The sequence below is a fragment of the Cydia amplana genome, chromosome 14 (genome assembly GCF_948474715.1).
Source record: "Cydia amplana chromosome 14, ilCydAmpl1.1, whole genome shotgun sequence".
Lineage (NCBI taxonomy): Eukaryota > Metazoa > Arthropoda > Insecta > Lepidoptera > Tortricidae > Cydia > Cydia amplana.
This window is the reverse complement of record NC_086082.1, coordinates 15,055,998-15,076,538: the sequence shown is the minus strand read 5'-3', so window position 1 is coordinate 15,076,538 and position 20,541 is coordinate 15,055,998. Positions and strand designations below refer to the sequence as shown.

The following is a 20,541-nucleotide window of genomic DNA, read 5'->3' as shown; positions in this document are numbered from 1 at the left end:
CCTGGCCACGACATTGCGCGACTGGCTTCGGCTAAGGCGACAACCATAGGTCGCTGTTTCTCGCTCCATAGTTTATGGTTATCGCTGCCGCCATCGCAAGTCGCTCAATGTCGTGGCCGGGCGATATGGAATTACCATGCGACACGTTTGCGACCACGACGACAGATGGCGCCTTACGTGATGACGGTGGGGGCGTCGCGACCAGTGTAATTCTGCAGCTGCGAGAGTTGCAGCGCCACGTCTATGAGCGGCCGCAGCATCACCTGCGCGTCGCCGAGAACGTCCTTGGCTTCGTACGAGTCGATGTATAGTCTGAAATATAAAATAGAGTTTCTAATACGTCCCTGCCTGCTGTACGGTCACATCTCTAAATTTATGATTATTGGAGATTCAATCTTAATTAAAAGGAATAAAGTTTTTCCTTTAAAAATGTTGGTGCCCGAGTGGCCGTATTGCAGGCACGAAACGAATAGTTATTGTCAATATATGGAGACGTAAAATTCAAAATTTGCATTGGTATAGGTGGTATTCCATCTATCCAATATCCTTGTCCAATGTGTAAGTATTTACATCTCACATTTTGCTTAGTATGAAAGTGAGACGCAATGCACATTGGACAAAGAAATTAGACAGGTGGAATGCCACACGATAACAATGTATACCTGACGGTAGCTCCTGAACTACCGGTTCCGCTAAGACGCAGCACGATGCGAGACCCGTCTTCGAAGATAATCCTCAGACCCTGTGACAAAATGCTAAACATAAAACAAACAAATACATATAGTAAGCTATATTGTGGTTTCTAGCGAGTACATAGTAATGTTTTAATTGGATTTTTCCTTTCGAGTGATGCTTGTTAATTGGTTTTAATTGGTTATGTCGATGGCAAGCGTGCTACGGAACCCTAGAAAGGGTCATAGTCACGCTACGGTCAAATAAGGTCGGACACTGGCGATCAAATGTATGAAACAGACGCGTTCCTACGCACACAGCCTAAGCTCGTGTAGGTGTACCATGCTTGTGTGAGTGAGATAAGACATTGTGGGGTAACTGTGAGGTAACCGAGAGCGGGTGGGCGGCACTTTCAACGGGAGGCAGGGAGTGTCCATACTGTACGCTAGTACTCTTTATTATACTGTGACGTAGAAGTTATTAGCCACATTAAGGACGTAGCTCTTTCATCACATCACATGGCAACACGGTCACTCTTATTAAGCAACACAGACTTGGCTACGGTCAATAGGGTCCATCCATGTAAGATCAATTATCGGCCACTTTAACGACGTAGGTTTTTATCGTTACATGGCGACCCTGCCACCAATATAAAGAGACAACCCAAGACTTATTGAGCTTGTGTAAGACACGTACCTGTTTCATAGCCACGCTGCGGTCGATAGGGTCCATGTAGGAGAAGTTATCGGCCACTTTAACGATGTAGGTTTTTATCGTTACATGGCGACCCTGCCACCAATATAAAGAGACAATCCCAGACTTATTGAGCTTGTGTAAGACAAGTACCTGTTTCATAGCCACGCTGCGGTCGACAGGGTCCATGTAGAAGTTATAGGCCACTTTAACGACGTAGGTTTTTATCGTTACATGGCGACCCTGCCACCAATATAAAGACACAACCCACGACTTATTGAGCTTGTGTAAGACACGTACCTGTTTCATAGCCACGCTGCGGTCGATAGGGTCCATGTAGGAGAAGTTATCGGCCACTTTAACGATGTAGGTTTTTATCGTTACATGGCGACCCTGCCACCAATATAAAGAGACAATCCCAGACTTATTGAGCTTGTGTAAGACAAGTACCTGTTTCATAGCCACGCTGCGGTCGACAGGGTCCATGTAGAAGTTATAGGCCACTTTAACGGCGTAAGTTTTTATCGTTACATGGCGACCCTGCCACCAATATAATGAGACACAACCCACGACTTATTGAGCTTGTGTAAGACACGTACCTGTTTCATAGCCACGCTGCGGTCGATAGGGTCCATGTAGGAGAAGTTATCGGCCACTTTAACGATGTAGGTTTTTATCGTTACATGGCGACCCTGCCACCAATATAATGAGACACAACCCACGACTTATTGAGCTTGTGTAAGACACGTACCTGTTTCATAGCCACGCTGCGGTCGATAGGGTCCATGTAGGAGAAGTTATCGGCCACTTTAACGACGTAGGTTTTTATCGTTACATGGCGACCCTGCCACCAATATAAAGAGACAATCCCAGACTTATTGAGCTTGTGTAAGACACGTACCTGTTTCATAGCCACGCTGCGGTCGATAGGGTCCATGTAGGAGAAGTTATCGGCCACTTTAACGACGTAGGTTTTGGAGCCCGACGTGTGAGATGACCCGACGAAGCCGGGAGCGGTCATGCGTTGCTCGAGGGCGGTCATCATCTCATTGCACGGGTCGCTGGCGCATTCCTCGTAGTCGTATCTGAAATAATAAAATAAAAATAATAACCCTTTTATTTCGTTGCAGATTACAAAAATAAGAAAAAAAGAAACAAGATTAAATTAAATGCTTAATATGTTAGTAGTATTAATTTTTGTTAGTAATAGAGTATTTTTTACATTTAGTATAATTGGTATCAATTTTAAATAGAAAATCGTATCTGAAATAGAAACCAAATTGATATAGGTATGGGCACTATTAGTTTCCACTTTGCCAAGGGATTTAGAACTTTAATAAAAGATAATTAAGACTCGCCTAGTAAAGTAGTTCCTTCCGTATTTGGCCAAGTGTTCCTTCAGTATCTCCTCCGGTGAGAGCTATGACTGACAGCCAAGCGAGAGCGGCCTATAGCTTGTCCTTTTCTTACGCATAGTCTGCGCCAAGCTCTCTTTCCCACACAAGCTTGCCAGGGTATTTAGAACTTTAATACTCACCTAGTAAAGTAGTTCCTTCCGTATTTGGCCTAGTGTTCCTTCAGTATCAGCTCAACCGATTTGCCGGTGACAGCGATGACAGAGATCCAAGCTATAGCCTATAGCCCGTCCTTTTCTCACGCATAGTCTACGTCAAGCTCTCTTTCTCACATTTGCTTGCCAGGGGATTTAGAACTTTAATACTCACCTAGTAAAGTAGTTCCTTCCGTATTTGGCCCAGTGTTCCTTCAGTATCTCCTCAACCGATTTGCCGGTGACAGCTATGACTGATAGCCAAGCGAGAGCGGCCCATAGTCCGTCCTTTTCTCGCACGTGGTCTGAGCCGGTGCCGAAGCTCTCTTCCCCGCAGAGCGAGAGGCGACCGGCGTCCATTAGGTTGCAGAAGTATTTCCAACCTTAGGAAATAAAACATAAGGTTCATATTAGCCTGTCGTTAAGTACGTACTAAGTTATAAAGTGGCTCTGTGAATAAACGTCAAAGGTAAATAAGTTTTCATTTCTCATGCTCTGAAAGAGGGTCAAAGTTATTCTAAAAGGTGTGCAGAAAATGATACGTTTCTGCACTAGAGCCTTTTACGTTCCAAGTACGACTATATTTTTTTTTACGATAAGCAATTGAATTTGGGTTAAAATGGATTTGTAATACAATTTAATACAATATTTACTCCCCATTACATAAATATTGATACTTTTGCTTGACAGTACCCTCAAGATTTACTATAAAAATTTCTACTTACATGTTTAAAAAAAACACTTGCATTTTACTTTCCCCGTATTCGAAATGAAAAGTAGAGTGTTTAACTCCCTTGGTTAACAAAATCTACTATTGTATTCGTCGATATTGTTTTCGAAAAACTTTTAAGGCAGCAAGGACGTCTACAGATCACAGAACCATTAGGACATAAGTATAACTAGTGGCTCTGTGAGCTGTAGACCTCGCGAGCATAGCTTATTGGGACCGTGCACGATGACAGCACCACACAGCGGTTTGATCAATCAACAATAAAAAGATTTTAATTTATTAAAAAAAAATACGAAGTTTAAGTGAAAAAAAAATACAAAAAGTTATGTCTTACTGGGGATCGAACCCAGACTTTCTGTGTGCAAACAAAATATTCGAGTACAAACTAAAAATCTAAATACCGCCTAAACCAGCAATACAAGTTTTCTGCATTTTTTGCCATTTACTATGTAAATATGTCTCAAAAAGAAAATACTCTTATGATATCGATACGACTATTTGTTTAAGCGCGAGGTATCACAACTCCTCCATTTTTAAAATTTTCCAAAAACGGGATCGACAAAAAATTTTTATTTACTCATAGAATCTGGTCACAAAATTTCACAAGAATCGGTTGAGAATTGTGACCTGTAGAGGAGAACATCCGGACATACAAAAGCAAAATGCCCGAGTCAAAACGTAGACCTTCGCTACGCTTCGGTCAATTATATATGTATGTCTATTAGCAGTGAGTATTTTCATACCAGTCGGCACTTCAAAGATTTCCATCCCGAGCTCCTTGGCAACACGGTCGACGGCGGCGGCAGTGGGCATTGAGCGAGCGAAACCCTTTAAACAAAAAAAAACCGGCCAAGTGCGAGTCGGACTCGCGCACGGAGGGTTCCGCGCCATCAACAAAAAATAGAGCAAAACAAGCAAAAAAACGGCCACCCATTCAAGTACTGACCCCGCCCGACGTTGCTTAACTTCGGTCAAAAATCACGTTTGTTGTATGGGAGCCCCACTTAAATCTTTATTTTATTCTGTTTTTAGTATTTGTTGTTATAGCGGCAACAGAAATACATCATCTGTGAAAATTTCAACTGTCTAGCTATCACGGTTCGTGAGATACAGCCTGGTGACAGACGGACGGACGGACGGACGGACAGCGGAGTCTTAGTAATAGGGTCCCGTTTTTACCCTTTGGGTACGGAACCCTAAAAACAATTTATTCACTACAGATGTAGTGCATAATTATTTTCCATACGAACATGTCTTGCTATTTCATTCAGCTTCGTTACAAAAACTACTGAGGTTGATTGAAGTAGCATGACAAATACGACCGTTTCCGAGAAAATACGATGGAAAACGGATTGATATAAGGCAAGACTATGTTTGTGTATTGCTTTGCATTTAGTTCCTATAATTAAAATACGTGCATGTTAACCGAAGACTATTTATTGTGTGACAGTAAGACATGACAGCAATTCATATCAAAAACATATTTGGAACATCACAGTTCCTTATTTAAACAAACACTATAGATGGCGCTGCTGGATATCAAAAACTACACCCCCACTATATCTAAGCATAGCCATCAGCATCATCAGCATTAAAAAAACAGCTTCAAAAAGAACTAAACATACCTACTACTTAGGCACAAGTCCTAACTTCTCAAGAAATCTAAAGTGCTTGACAAACCCTAGACTCTTTGTTAATAAGTCAGCTGGCATCTCAGCTGTCGCTAAGTATTTTGCTTCTACCACACCTTTAGCAATTATATCCCTACTAAAATGGTAACGTATGTCAACGTGCTTCGACCTATTGTGAAACACAGGGTTGGCCAATAACTTCAGCGCACTTTGGTTGTCATTAAAAATTGTAATTAATGACATCTTACTTGTAATTTCATGGTACAATGACCTTAAGTACATAGCTTCTTTAATACATTCAGAAATACTAATATATTCCGATTCACAACTGCTCAAGGACACGCTATTCTGCTTCTTACTGCACCATGAAACTACACTGCCAGACAAAGTGAAACAAAACCCTGAATAGGACTTCCTATCAAGAACATTACTGCCCCAGTCAGCGTCAACAAACCCAGTAAGCTTTGAATCAGACTCACTACTATACCTGAGGCAATAGTGTTTTGTTTTCTTGAGATAACGCAAAACACGTTTGGCATGAGCCCAGTGTTCTCTACCATGACAGTTATTAAACTGGCTCAGATACCCTACGCTAAAAGCAATGTCAGGCCGCGTCAAAACCGCTAGGTACATGAGACTACCAATGAGTTGTTGATAAGGTAATTCAGTATCACAGGTCTCACCTTTATCTAAGTTCAATCTTTCCTCCATAGGAGTTTGAGCAGCGTTACAGTCTGTCATATTGAACTTATGCAACAACTTGTCAACATAATCCTCCTGATCTAAAGTTATTACATTATTTTCTTTATCAACACACACATTCATACCTAAACACTGTTTGACCTGACCAAGATCTTTCAATTTAAAATGTGAAGACAGTACCTGTTTCAAACTTTTGGTTTCCTCTTCATTATTAGAAAACACAAAGAAATCGTCGACATATAGAGCTACTATAGTCAAACCATTATCATTTTTCACATATAAGCAAGGTTCAAGTTTAGACCTAGTATAACCATACTCGGTTAAGCAATCATCTACCCTCCTGTACCACGCCCTTGAGGATTGTTTGAGACCATATATGGCTCGCTTCAACTTAAGCACCTGCCCTTTACCTTCAGATGAAGGAAAGCCTTCTGGCTTCTCCATATAAATATCCTCCTCAAGATAGCCGTTCAGGAAAGCAGTAGTCACGTCTAAATGAGAAATATCTAAATTCAATTTCACAGATAAAGCAAATAAAAGTCTGAGAGTTGTATGCCTTACCACTGGCGCGAAGGTTTCCTCATAGTCCACTCCGTACTTCTGAGTATAGCCCTTGGCTACTAACCTGGCTCGGAACCGCACATTGCCCTCACTATCGTACTTCTTCTTAAGTACCCACTTGCACTTTACGACGCTAGAGTCTTTTGGAACGCTGACAAGCTCCCAGGCCTGGTTGTCTTCAAAACTTTTCAACTCTTCTGCCATAGCTTGTCTCCATTGCTCTTTCTCTGGTCCGCGCAAAGCCTCTGATAGTGAAAGACCACTAGCATCATCCATCCTGCTAGCATCTGAACATAGATTTGAAATGCCATACCTTTCAGGCGCTTTTCTTTGTTCTGCTGTTCTCAGGACTGGTCCGATCCTCTCAGGAGTAGGAACATTATCTGGAGCTGAAACACTGTCAGTTGTGGTATCTGGATCTTCATACTCACTAAATGAGTCGGTCAAAGTTCTAGAAATGTCTGGATTGTCATCCCCCACTGAACTTTGACACCCAACTTCAGCTTTCTGTATTATTTGTGGTTGAACTTCAATTTCGCAATACTCCTCTGGTTTTTCAAAAACCTTAACATCCCTCGCTGTGAAAAAAGTTCTTTTTTCAGGATCAAAAAGTCGATATCCTTTGACCCCTTCTGGGTAACCCATTAGGATAGCGTCCTTAGACTTTTTCTGCCACTTTAACCTTTTCTCTTTGGGAATGTGGACCATAACAGTACTGCCGAAGATTCTTAGGTGACTCAGATCTGGCTTGGTCCCTGTCCACATTTCAAAAGGAGTTTTGTTGTTCAATCCCGAAGCGATTGTCCTGTTCCGTAGGTAAACTGCACAACTACATGCTTCTGCCCAGAATTCTGTGGGAAGCTCAGCATCAAATAATAAGCATCTAGCTTTCTCACACACCACGCGATTCTGGCGCTCGCACAACCCATTTTGTTCAGGCGTATAAGGGTTTGTCCTTTGGTGCAGTATTCCATTTACCTTCAGGAACTCGCTGAACTTCTTGCTGCAAAATTCAAGACCATTATCACTCCTTGTAGTATACCGACTCGTGTATGTCAGCCTTTACGGCTGTCTGTCTCGCCCTTGCCCTCCAACCAAGATGGCGTCTAGTTTTGTAAGACAATAACGAAGGAATACAGCATTAATTAATTGTGTAACCTGCGTTTTATTTCAAGATACCACAGTGGCGACGAGATAGACGAACCAACAATAAATCACAGTTTTAATTAATAACGAAGTGTATTTACCAAGTGAAAAGTCACAATTGCAATATAGACGCCGTGAAATCGATCTGCTTTTGTCTCTGTGTAATGGCGGCCTCTTGAGGAAAATGCAAAATCTTGAGAACGCGTGCCACAATAATATTTGTTTAAAAGCGAAGAAGTTAACTTTAAATTAAATGTCGGACACCGAGCACAGTGATTCTACGGACAACAGTGATAAGAGTGTTGTAAACATAACATTTGACAAAATCGGATGGATTTACAAATTGTCAAAAATTGAATTACAAGAATACTTGAATAAGTTAAATATCACATTCAACGAAAACCAAACCGTCGACGAATTGCGGCAAATATTGGTGAAGTATTGCAAAGAAAAACAAAATAAGAAAGTGAGCAAACCTAAGATGTCACACGCACACATAACCCATTTAAATCTACAACCCTTTGATGGCACTAAATGGGAATGTTTTGAACAACAATTAGAATGCTATATTACCTTGAATGACGTGCCAGAAGAGAAAAAAGTGCCTCTCTTGTTAACAAAGATAACACCGCAGGTTTTCGAAATTTTGTCATCACTGTGTAACACAAAAAAAACCTGCAAGTCTCTCTTATTCTGAGCTCACTACGATCTTGAAAAACAAATACGTACCAAAAAAGTCCATTGTTTTGGAACGCGCGACGTTCCGAAGTCGGAATCAGCTTCCAAATGAAAAAATAGAGGATTATATTACAGAACTTCGGAAGCTGGCTGGCAAATGTCAATTCAAGGACTCCGAGGATCAATTAAAAGAAAAGTTCATTGACGGTGTGCACTCCAAACTCATTAAATTTGAATTACTAAAGGCGGATACAAATCAGACATTAGAGGATTATATCACTTTGGCTAGAACTGTAGAAGCGGCATTAAAAGAAACAGGGCAAAAGGCAGAAGTGGAAGCCAATGTTTACTATCAGCAAACTAACAGAAATAAATCATTTCAAGGAAGACCAGCAAGAGGGAAGCCAAACATGAATAAAGGTACTAGGTGTTTTTGCTGCGGTGGTGATAATCATCTGCGTTCAGAGTGTACGCTGCGCCAAAAATATTGTTCGGAATGTGGTCAACAAGGACACATTTTTAAGGTCTGTCCCAAGAAGAAAAGTTTCAAAATTAACTCTATACAGAAAGAGGAACCCGAGGATGCATCAGAAAACAAAAAAATAGATGAGTACCAAATGTACTATGTAAATGTAAGTAAAGTGCCTCCTCATATGTTAAGTCTTAATGTTGAGGGTTGTATGGTGGAATTTCAGCTCGATACAGGGTCTGATGTTACTGTTATTCCATTGAAACAAAAACAGATGCTATTTCCTGATAAGGACATAAAAAAATGTAATGTTTTATTTAAAAATTTTGATCAAAAAATATCACAACCGTTAGGAATATTGGATAGCTTGACAGTAACATTGAATAATGTAACTAAACAATTAAATAGTTTTGTAACTGAGAACACACCATGTATTATTGGAAGAGACTGGTTACAGGAGTTAGGATTATGGCCGCCCAAATTTGTAATGTCAAATGAAGCAAATGTAGTAAATAAAAAATTTAATAATGTTTCAGAAGCCAGAGCTGCAATAAAGGAAAGGTTCGCAGAAGTATTTAGTGAAGGATGGGGAAATTTTAAAGGTGAAACCATCAGCCTCAAATTGAAAAAGGATGCCAAACCAAAAAGCCTGCCGGTACGCCGAGTTCCATTTGCACTTCAAGACAAGGTAAAAGCTGAAATTTCTAGACTTATTAAAAATGGTAGAATTGAACCCGTGGAAACCAGCCAGTGGGGTACACCTGTGGTTCCAATTTTAAAGGGAGATGGCTCGGTAAGGTTATGTGGAGACTACAAATTAACAGTCAACCCACACTTAGAGGTGGATCACTTTCCATTGCCTCATGTAGAAGAAATATTTAATTCCCTTAATAATGGAAAATACTTCTGCGAGCTGGACCTGAAAGAGGCATATCATCAGGCACCATTAGACGAAGCCTCAAAAGATTGTACAGTTATTGTTACTGAAGTGGGCACATACAGGTATAATTACCTTCCTTATGGTGTGAGCACAGGACCAGGCTCATTTCAGCGGCTCATGAGTAAAAAATTATCAGATATTCCAAATACTGCTGTATTTATAGATAATATTTATATTAGTGGTAAAGATCTTCAGGATACAGTAGACACTTTATCCAAGGTTTTAGAGAGGCTACAACAAAGTGAATTTAAGTTAAAGATACAAAAGTGTAAATTTTTTGAAAATAGCATTGATGTGTTTGGTTTTACAATTGACAGTAATGGTATACGGGTAAATAAAGATAATATAAAACCATTGCTGCAGGCTACACCACCCATAAATGTAACAATGTTGAGGTCATTTTTAGGCAAAGTTAACTATTATTCTCGTTTCTTAAAAGATATGGCAAGCATATTGACACCATTATATGAATGTACCAAAGAAAATAAATTCAACTGGACGCACCAATGTGATAATGCCTTTGTTATGATAAAAAATAAGCTGGCTAACATGGAAAATCTAACTCATTACGACCCAAACTTACCTTTAATTTTAAGTTGTGACGCATCAGACACAGGCTTGGCTGCAGTAATTTCAAACAGAGACAGGAACGGAGTAGTTAAACCAATTGCTTATGCAAGTAGAAAACTTAACGAGACAGAGATTAAATATTCTACTATAGACAAGGAAGCTATGGCCGTAGTGTTTGGTGTGACAAAATTCTATAATTATACATATGGTAGGAGTTTTGAGTTGGAAACTGATAGTGCAGCTTTAGTACGCATTTTTGGCCCAACTAAAGCCATTCCTAAAATGGCAGCAAAAAGGTTGCAACATTATGCAATTTTTTTGTCAGCATTCAACTACAAAATTCGACACATTAAAACTGATAAGAATCCAGCAGATTTTTTATCACGCACCCCTATGCTAATCAATGAAAATACAGATTCTATGCATCCTATCTGTACCGATGCAGAGATAAGTAATATTTATTATATTCAAAATTGTGAAATTGAGAATTTGGACTGGAAATCAATACAAGAGGCAACCAGAAAAGATGTAACATTAGCCAAAATCATTAGATATACCATGGACGGATGGCCTGACTTAGTGACGGAGAAAGAATTGTCAACCTATGGTAATAAGAAAACTGAAATAAGTTTTGACAGAGGTTGCCTTTTCTGGGGTTATAGAATCATCATACCAGAGTCATTAAGACAGGCAATCTTATTAGAACTACATAAAAGTCATTTCGGTACTGTACGTATGAAGCAGCTGGCACGCTCTTACTTCTGGTGGCCAGGCATAGATGCAGAAATAGAAAAAATCACAAATGATTGCCTTACTTGCCTTTCAGTTCGAAATAATCCCACTAAGGGGCACCAGAAATCGTGGCCAGTGGCCCCGTCTGTATGGTACCGCATTCATGCGGATTATTGTGGACCATTTTACAATAAAATGTACTTAGTAGTGGTTGACAGTTACAGTAAGTGGCCAGAAGTTATAGAAATGAACTCGATAACCTCATCTCGTACAATCGAGGTTTTCAATAGTCTTTTTGCACGTCATGGCTACCCTGTCCACTTGGTAACTGACAACGGACCGTCCTTTACATCTTCTGAATTTAAAGATTTCTGTAAGCTGAAAGACATTAAACATACCTTTACTCCCCCATACCACCCTGCGACCAATGGAGCAGCAGAAAGATTTGTGGATATATTCAAAAAACATGTGTTAAAAATTAAAGAAAGCAGAGGAAATACAATTCAATCAGCAATTAATTTATTCCTTTTCGATTACCGAGTAACGCCACATAGTACAACAGGAGTGACGCCTGCTTCGCTCATATACAATAGAGATCTCCGGTCCCGGTTCGCTCTGCTACGACCGCCGCCGGTTATAGAAAGAGCACAACATATGCTAGAAAAGCAGAGGGAACAGGCATCGGGGAGTAGAAACATAGAATTTATGGTGGGAGAAAAGGTAATGGTTAAGGATTATAGGAAAAACAGACAACCTTGGATACAAGGAGTAATAGTGGAGGAATCGATTCCTAACACTACGTATATCATAGACGTGGAGGGGTGTAAATGGAAGCGACATGTTAATCAAATGTTGAATTGTAGCCTTAGTTTATTAGAATAAGATACTCGTAGGACATCCTAGGATGTGCACGTATGTGTGATGCCAAGAGTAAACGTAGAAATAAGTATGTTATGTGAAAAGTTAACTACAATAAATAAAGTCTGTTCTTTTAGCTAGCGAAAGAAGTTGTTAACTAAGTACAGTTCCTTAAGGTTATATTGTTTTAAGAATAAGTTCTAGTGTAAGATAGAGTGTAACATTTCACGGGACTCTTTAAAACTGTTGGGGGAGAGTGTAGTATACCGACTCGTGTATGTCAGCCTTTACGGCTGTCTGTCTCGCCCTTGCCCTCCAACCAAGATGGCGTCTAGTTTTGTAAGACAATAACGAAGGAATACAGCATTAATTAATTGTGTAACCTGCGTTTTATTTCAAGATACCACACTCCTTATAATCTTGATCTTTTTGTCAAGTTCATTTTCAACTTTGGCTTTAAATTCTTTGAAACAATCCAGAGCTTGACTTTTCTCTTTCAAAAAATATATAAATGCCATACGACTATAGTCATCCACAAATAGCAAATAATATCGTGATCCTCCAAGAGATGTCACTTCCATTGGACCAGCTATATCCATGTGAATAACATTCAGTAAATCATCACTTCTATGGCAATTATTAGGAAACGGCAGTCTGCATTGTTTGCCTTCACAACATACCTTGCATTTACTGATGTCAATCTTGTCGCCAATACTGAAACCTTCAACTGCATCCTTCATTTTCGCCATGTATGAGCTATTAACATGGGCGAGACGACGATGCCAAGTCTCGGCAGACACTGCCATAGCAACGTTGGTCGTATTTCCTGGCATATTTAATTTGTAAACGCCGTTTGTCAAAGCAGCCGTAGCAACAAGCTGTCCACTTCTATTGTAAATCTTACAACCTTTTTTAGTGAAGTCTACTTTGTTACCTTTCTTTATCAGTTGGCTTACCGATAACAGGTTCGTAGTTAAACTCGGTACACATAAAACATCTTCAACAGTTATGTCGAATTCACTGTCGGGAGTCACAGTCGCAATCTGTACGTTTCCGGAGCACAACACTGACATACATGCCTTATTTGCTGCAACTATCTCGCGAGTAGCCGGCTCGTACGATGCATTCATAACCCAACTTTCATTCGCCGTAAAATGAGTGCTAGCGCCGCTGTCAATGTAATAATCGTTTTTCTTAAAGTCGGCACTTAAAAACACGGCACTGAATGCATTAGACTGTTTACGTGTACTATTTTTTTCGTTATTTGGGCACTGATTTCGATAATGCCCCGGCTCCTTGCACCTGAAGCATTTGACACTGACATTTCTGACTTTTGTCATTTCGCCGCCATCCTGTTTACCACAGACAATCTTTGTTTTATTCTTCTTGTTATGTTGGTAACTTGACGTACTCGCGAACGCACTCTCCGTCTCGTTCCCATTCCTTGTCAAATTTGAATTTTTCTCTTCCATGTCTAAAAGTTTCGTTTTGATGGCGTCTGTCGTGATAGAAATGCCGGAATGCTCTATTGCCATGATCATCGGGGAATATTTCTCAGGCAAACCTGCTAATAATAGCGAGCCAATCCATTCATCGCTAATTGCAAAACCCGTACCACTTAATTTTTGACCATTTTCCACCATTTTCGTTACGTATTCTGTCATCGAAGTCGAATTTTCGAGTCTTATGGAAATTAAATTTCGTAACAACGTAATTTTTCTGGCGAAACCGGAGTCATCAAATAAGCTTTTGAGTTTAGTCCACAATTCAAACGTAGTTTTGACGCCTTTTACATGGACATACAAGGAAGGGTCGATAGTCAAAATCAATTTCGCACGGGCTTTTTCGTCATCTGCAACTTCTGTACCCGTAGCTTCTGGCTTACGCGCAATAAACTTTTGCGTGCCCTCTAGGATAAGAAAATTCTCTGCAGCGAAAACCCATTCACAATAGTTTTCTCGACCACGTAACTTGGGCACATTCGTCACATAGTTTGGTGACGACATCTTCGGATTTCTGTCACAGATCGCACTCACAATATATCACACACGATACACTATAAACTAGCAGTCTAATACTGGACTAACCCCCCGTATTTATCAATTTTAAACGCCCATGACCTATAATTAAAATACGTGCATGTTAACCGAAGACTATTTATTGTGTGACAGTAAGACATGACAGCAATTCATATCAAAAACATATTTGGAACATCACAGTTCCTTATTTAAACAAACACTATAGATGGCGCTGCTGGATATCAAAAACTACAGTTCCATGTAATATTTTCTTATTACATAGTTATAAACGAGCAAAAATCTTGAAAATGTTTAAACCATCTTTAGTTTTTCGCACTAAAAGCTCTCTAAGTGTAAGGCCTGAGTGGACGCTCGGAGCGGAGCGTTCGGCGGGGCGTGCAGCGTGGCGTCGGGCTCACGCGTGATGTGAGCAGCGTGCACTAAGGCCGCTCCTATACGCTTGCATTTGTTTAACATGCACGCCGCACGCCCCGCCCCGCACGCCCAACTCGAGCGTCCACTCAGGCCTTACACTTAGTGTTGAGTGTCTTAAAGAGTCGCATGCCGCTCTCAAACTGCGGTTTTCCGACCACCGGAACTAGAGTTCATATATTTTTTTATACGATAAGGAATTGAATTTGGGTTAAAATGGATTTGTAATACAATTTCCATTCGGATATTTAACTCCCCATTTCATAAATATTGATACTTTTGCTTGACAGTACCCTCAAGATTTACTATAAAAATTTCTACTTTCTCATGTTTAAAAAAACACTTGCATTTTATTTTCCCCGTATTCGAAATGAAAAGTAAAGTCTATTTTTTTATTCGGTAGACTAAAATGACATTTCATAGTATGAAGTGACATTTTATGTTCATACTATGAACTGTCATTTCAGTCTACCGAATAAAAAAATTGACTTTAGAGTGTTTAACTCCCTTGGTTAACAAAATACAGAATAGAGAACATAGAACATCATAAAACAAATGTAGTCAACGTCCGAACAGTACCTTGACTCCGTTACGTTGGAAATAGGGGACCAGAGCCGCATGCGCAGCCAGGACGGCCAACGAGTCAGATGGAGTCACGAAGAGGGCGCCACGGCCTATTATCATGTTGCGGTCGCCTGCGAAACGACAATTAAATAAACAATTTTTATCAAAAATGCCCGGAAATAGTCATTTAGTTCATTCTAGTCTGGAAAACATATTGCGGTAAAAACAACACTATATCGGTATCTAGATACCTATTTCCTGAAAGACAGTCTGTGGCCTTTATTAGGTACTGTAAATGTAATATTCTCAAACTTGTACACATTATCACGAAGGTAAATAGTTCTATGAAATATATTATAGTTACTTAAGTATGCGTAACATAGATACAATCGGTGAGTTAACCCTTTGGGCGCCACGACTATCGGGCGCGGCGAGTCATCGTGAACCTTATCGGAATGCACGAAGGTTGATATTTGGCTACAGCCGCGCGCGTCAGTTGTCTTTGGCGGTCAAAGAGCTAATTATTCATACTGTCTCACTCTATTGTATATACCATCACCATCAAAAACGCCCCTTTTGACCGCCGCGACCAAATCAGCGGCATAAGTCAGATTGGGGACAGGATGGGCGCCCCCAAAGTCTTCTAGTGGGGTCACTCGACGCGCGTTGTTGACTGATGCTCCAAGTTTGTCGCCGAAGAGGGTCAGGAGGTCAAAGTCTTCCTATAGACAGTTACTTACCATCGCCATCAAAAGCGGCTCCCAAATCATAGTCCCCTCCCTTGACCGCCGCGACCAAATCAGCGGCATAAGTCAGGTTGGGGTCAGGATGGGCGCCTCCGAAGTCTTCTAATGGAGTCACTCGACGCACGTTGTTTACGGACGCTCCCAACTTATTGACGAAGATGGTCAGGAGGTCAGTCTTCCTATAGACAGTTACTTACCATCGCCATCAAAAGCGGCTCCCAAATCATAGTCCCCTCCCTTGACCGCCGCGACCAAATCAGCGGCATAAGTCAGGTTGGGGTCAGGATGGGCGCCCCCGAAGTCTTCTAATGGAGTCACTCGACGCACGTTGTTGACTGACGCGCCAAGTTCATCGATGAATATAGCTTGCACGTATGGGCCGGTTACTGAAGAGAAAAGGAAAGGTTGGACATAATTATATGATCGGAGCGCTGGTGGCCTAGCGGTAAGAGCTTGCGACTTGCAATCCGAAGGTCGCGGATTCAAACCCGGGAGGTCGCGGGTTGAAAGGTCAGCTGGCAGTCGCTTTCGTAAAAACTAGTGCCTATGCCAATTCTTGGAATTAGTTGCCAAGCGGACCCCAGGCTCCCATAAGCCGTGGCAAAATGCCGGGACAACGCGAGGAAGATGATGAAGAACTATTATATGTATGATCAGTAAAATTACCTCCACTTATAGAATCAATGAGTACGTTGAACGGTTTCCTCTGCCTTGTATGAGCGACTTGATCTTTGGGAAGTCGAAAATCTCCTCCATGTAGGTCACATAGTCCTGGACGGGACTGTCACCTCTACAGGCTTACAGACTCCGAGTTTCGACGTAAACCTACTAGTTGTGCACCTTCGAAGGTACGAAAGCTAGTTGGTTGACACACGCACTCACTAACGGACACCGTGGGTGTATGAAGTATATATTCGTAAAAAATATGTTATCTGTGGATCTAAAAGCTTATATTTATGGTAAAGTTACCTCCGCTCATAGAATCAATGAGTACGTTGAACGGTTTTCTCTGCTCCGTGCCTTGTATGAGCGACTTAATCTTCGGGAAGTCGAAGATCTCTTTCATGTAGCTCACATAGTCCTGGACGGGGTCGATGACCTCTACCACGAATGGTTTGCTGTCCACCTGCAACAAATGTGTCATAGCGAAATATAGTAAGAATACAGTGCTCACTCCATACATCAGTTTTGGTACCAAAAATACTATTATTTTCATAGTCGACATCTAGCATCGAGTAGCGGAATTTTCAGTACTGCTACTTGATACTAGATGTCGCGACTCACGAAAATTGTATTAAACAGCTAGTTGGTCAAATCAAATTTGTCAGTAAATAAGAACAAAAAAACTATACTGTTCCTTTTCTTTTGGATGCTAGTAAGGTAAGACGAAGATAGTATGATTCTCTCTGTCTATGTTTGAAATGAGACAGTCCTTTGACAGACTATATGAACCAATTTGCATAATAGCCGTGTCATGAAAGTCCTATGAAAGTCATGAAACACGACTTTGAATTTGATACGCAATACGAATATTATTCTCAATGTTCATAGTATCGTAAACAATAGAATCGATTTGCCATGCCAATACAATGGCTGTTGCGGCCGTTATGCGTGATTAGAGTTGCCATACGCCAGGATTTCCCCTGACTCAGAATTTTTGGTCGTTTGTGAGGATTGCGGAGGGACTTGCAGAGTGTTAGGGTTTTTTAACCTCAACTAACCACAAGAAGCTAGCTAAAAATTAGAAGTTGGGCAGAGGACAGGGAAGGTTATGCTGTAGCTACAGCTTAGGATGGCTTGTTAAGGGGCTAGTGATCCATTGGGTTAGTTTTGAAGAAATTACAGTCCAGGATTAACATTCCTATGGATTTTTAATTTTAGGATATTCCAATTTTTTTCACAAACAATGCGATGCGACGAAATGCAAACGATCAGCGGTTGAACAGGTAGTCTTATACTCCTTGATAGTTGTAGTGAGGGAGTGAATCACATTGGTGGCATGACCTGCCAACACTTCGCGTGTTAACTATAGTACTCACGGTAAAGTTGAAGATGCCAGTTTTATCGACAGGGCATTTGAGGTCTGGAACGGTCTTATACTCCTTGATGGTGGTGGTGAGCGCGTGGATCTCGTTGGTGGTGTGATCAGGAGCTGGTCCGCCATTGCTGCAGTTGAACTTGATGCCGAAGTCGTTGTTGATGCCGCCGGGGTTGTGGGAGGCGGTTAGGACTATGCCTCCTGAAAGAATTTACAAATAAAAAAAACAAATAATTTGCTGTTGTAGAAGATAAAGACATTGATTCATTAGGACATGGTTATTTAGGACCTAGGAATCAAGTTGCATGACTGTTCACCGGGCCCAAGTTAGAGCAGCTTGGAAAGCACTCACAGTTGTTACGTCCCTTATTCATGAGGATAACCTCCCAAGGCCGCCATACAAATGAGAAACCCAAAATTTGCCACTTAAATTTGAACCTATAGTGCAGCGAATAGAGTTGATTTTTATTTGTTTTAAAATTTAACAAAGCAAAAGAAATCCGACTTGGTTCCAATTGAATATCGTTTAAATTGCATCGAACTGAAGAAGTACTATAGGACCTTGGGCCTTAGGAGGATAAGACAAAGAAAAACATTAACACTAGCATTATCAAAAAGTTGTACAAAATATTAGATATTTTGAGTGTGTAACTGAGCACTTACCAAGAGTATTGTATTTTCTGATGATGCATGACACCGCTGGTGTGGAAAGGATGCCGTTTTGGCCTACTAATAGTTTGCCAACCTAAAAGATTTGGTCAACATACATTGGGGTTTTCGGTGCGGGAATGTTTTACACTAGCCAAATAACAGGTAAAAATTGTAAAAAACTATACTTATTTAACATTTCTAAGCACATTTGGACCTTACTACCTACTTAATTCATAGTTTGGTAATTATTTTACAATAAACAAAGTTATAAATACACGAAATCATTCCCGCACCGAAAACCCAGATTTATGTTGATGAAATAAATTTCATAAATAAAAAAAGATAAGAATTAGTCAAAAAAAAAAGATATAACACACTAAGTTATTCTTGCCAGTAAGTATCACGCCAGCTAGTAAGTATCACAAGCTAATTTTGGGCAATGAATTATACTTTTAAGAATGTACTATTTTGAATTTTTACACTAGTCATACATTTTATTTAGGCCTCAGAATATACATTGTAGCAAATATTTGAGAAGTTCTAACCAAATATAATGTAAACAGGGATAGAAAATTGGAATTGCAATAACAATGTCAATGGAACAATTTATTGTGCCTAGAATTCTTAGTTACCCCAGAAGTTCCAATATACAAAATGTTTAAATGAAAAATATTTTATCACTAACTGTGACAAAGACTATGTCTTTGATAGTAATTTAGGATAACATATAGTTTGTTAAAAATAAACTAAATAAAGAATAAGCTAAAGGAATACAGGCTTAGTAAAATACCTATTTGTTTGTTATTTATTTTAAATTGCATTTTTTACGATAAAACAGAGATTGAAATTATTCGATAATAAAAGCTAAGCCGCAACTACGTCGGGAATGCAGTAAATCGTATTTTAATTGCAAGAAAAATACTTTAATAGGTTATTTATACGGTTGTTGGACGAAATAATGAATATTTATTTACGTACCCCGTTTCCAGCGCTGATTTTTATAATTTTATCCACGACTTCTTTTACAAGGTATCTTCCATCTCCGCCTACCACCAGCGTAGAACCCACGATGCTATCCTTATTAGCGTCCAAAATGCTCTGGATAAAGTTTTCTGTGTAGTTTTCTTGCAGAAAAACTTTTACTTTTTTACGTAAACCACTAGTACCCGGCTTTTGCCCTTCGAAAGGGGTTGTATTAACAGTAACAACGCTAGGCATTTTCACTGAACAATAGATAGGTCTGGGACGCAATTTATGAGCGAGTTATCTCGCCGACACACTGTTAAAAAATAAGTTTATTTATCTCGGTTCGTAAGGTCAACTAGTACGGCCGCCGAACAAATTCGAAGCTGTCAAACGCAATGTCAATCAAGGTCAACGAATGGCTGCGTTCAGAAATTGTTCGACTTTATATAGAATTTAAAAATTATATGTACAGTGCGTGAAATACACATTACTTATTTTAATCTTGCTGATAAAATCTTGTGAACATGTTGTCATTAATTAGTGCTATTAAAAATATAAATCATGAATGTAATCGTTTTGTATACTGCCATTCATAACGTTAGTTACGATGATCGCAGGCGAAGCATTAGTTAAGAATATTGAACCTTAATTCATTACAGTAAGGTGTAAAGTTAGCTTGGCATTGATTAAAGGGCGCGATAAGCGATTAGTTTCAAACATTTTGCTAACTTCATAATTATTACAGGCCTTTTAAAATACACTAAGAAAATACGGGCCACGGGTATGTTTTTATTGTTTTTTTCTACTCCAGCACTTAAATGTGTCAATTAAATGACTGACAGTGATATCTAAAGCAATGTCATTTGAATGATTTGTCTATAGGCTCATAAGATGACTGCTAGCAGTCATCTTATGAGTATAATACAACTGCTTTATTTTTTTTAAAGATACAAGTTCCGATCATCTTGATTGAAAGAGGTACGTTTTCATTTACAATAATAACTCTTTTTTTTTTTTAAATAATAACTCATTTTTTTTTAAATAATAACTCTTTTTTTTTAATAATAACTGTTTTTTTTGCTGCAGCTGTCATAGAAAAAGTAATGTATGCAACAGCTCATAATTGGTTCTTAAAATTCTCGGGTCTTTTTTTACAAAACTCGACTACGTCTCGTTTTGTAACTTCGACCCTTGA

At 39.8% G+C, this 20,541-nt stretch overlaps 1 protein-coding gene across 1 annotated transcript; it reads right to left on the bottom strand.

The window, feature by feature from the left end:
• Nucleotides 1-143: 143 nt before the first annotated feature.
• Nucleotides 144-19,750, bottom strand: LOC134654169 (phosphoglucomutase). Its single transcript, XM_063509616.1, has 11 exons — nt 19,359-19,750; nt 18,393-18,474; nt 17,731-17,930; nt 16,661-16,817; nt 15,889-16,077; nt 14,961-15,076; nt 4,388-4,472; nt 3,090-3,297; nt 2,267-2,450; nt 663-742; nt 144-312 (listed from the first exon to the last, which is right to left on the bottom strand). The coding sequence occupies exons 1-11, from the start codon at nt 19,596-19,598 to the stop codon at nt 174-176; spliced, it is 1,680 nt and encodes a 559-aa protein (XP_063365686.1). The 5' UTR covers nt 19,599-19,750; the 3' UTR covers nt 144-173.
• Between the last annotated feature and the right edge of the window lie 791 nt (nt 19,751-20,541).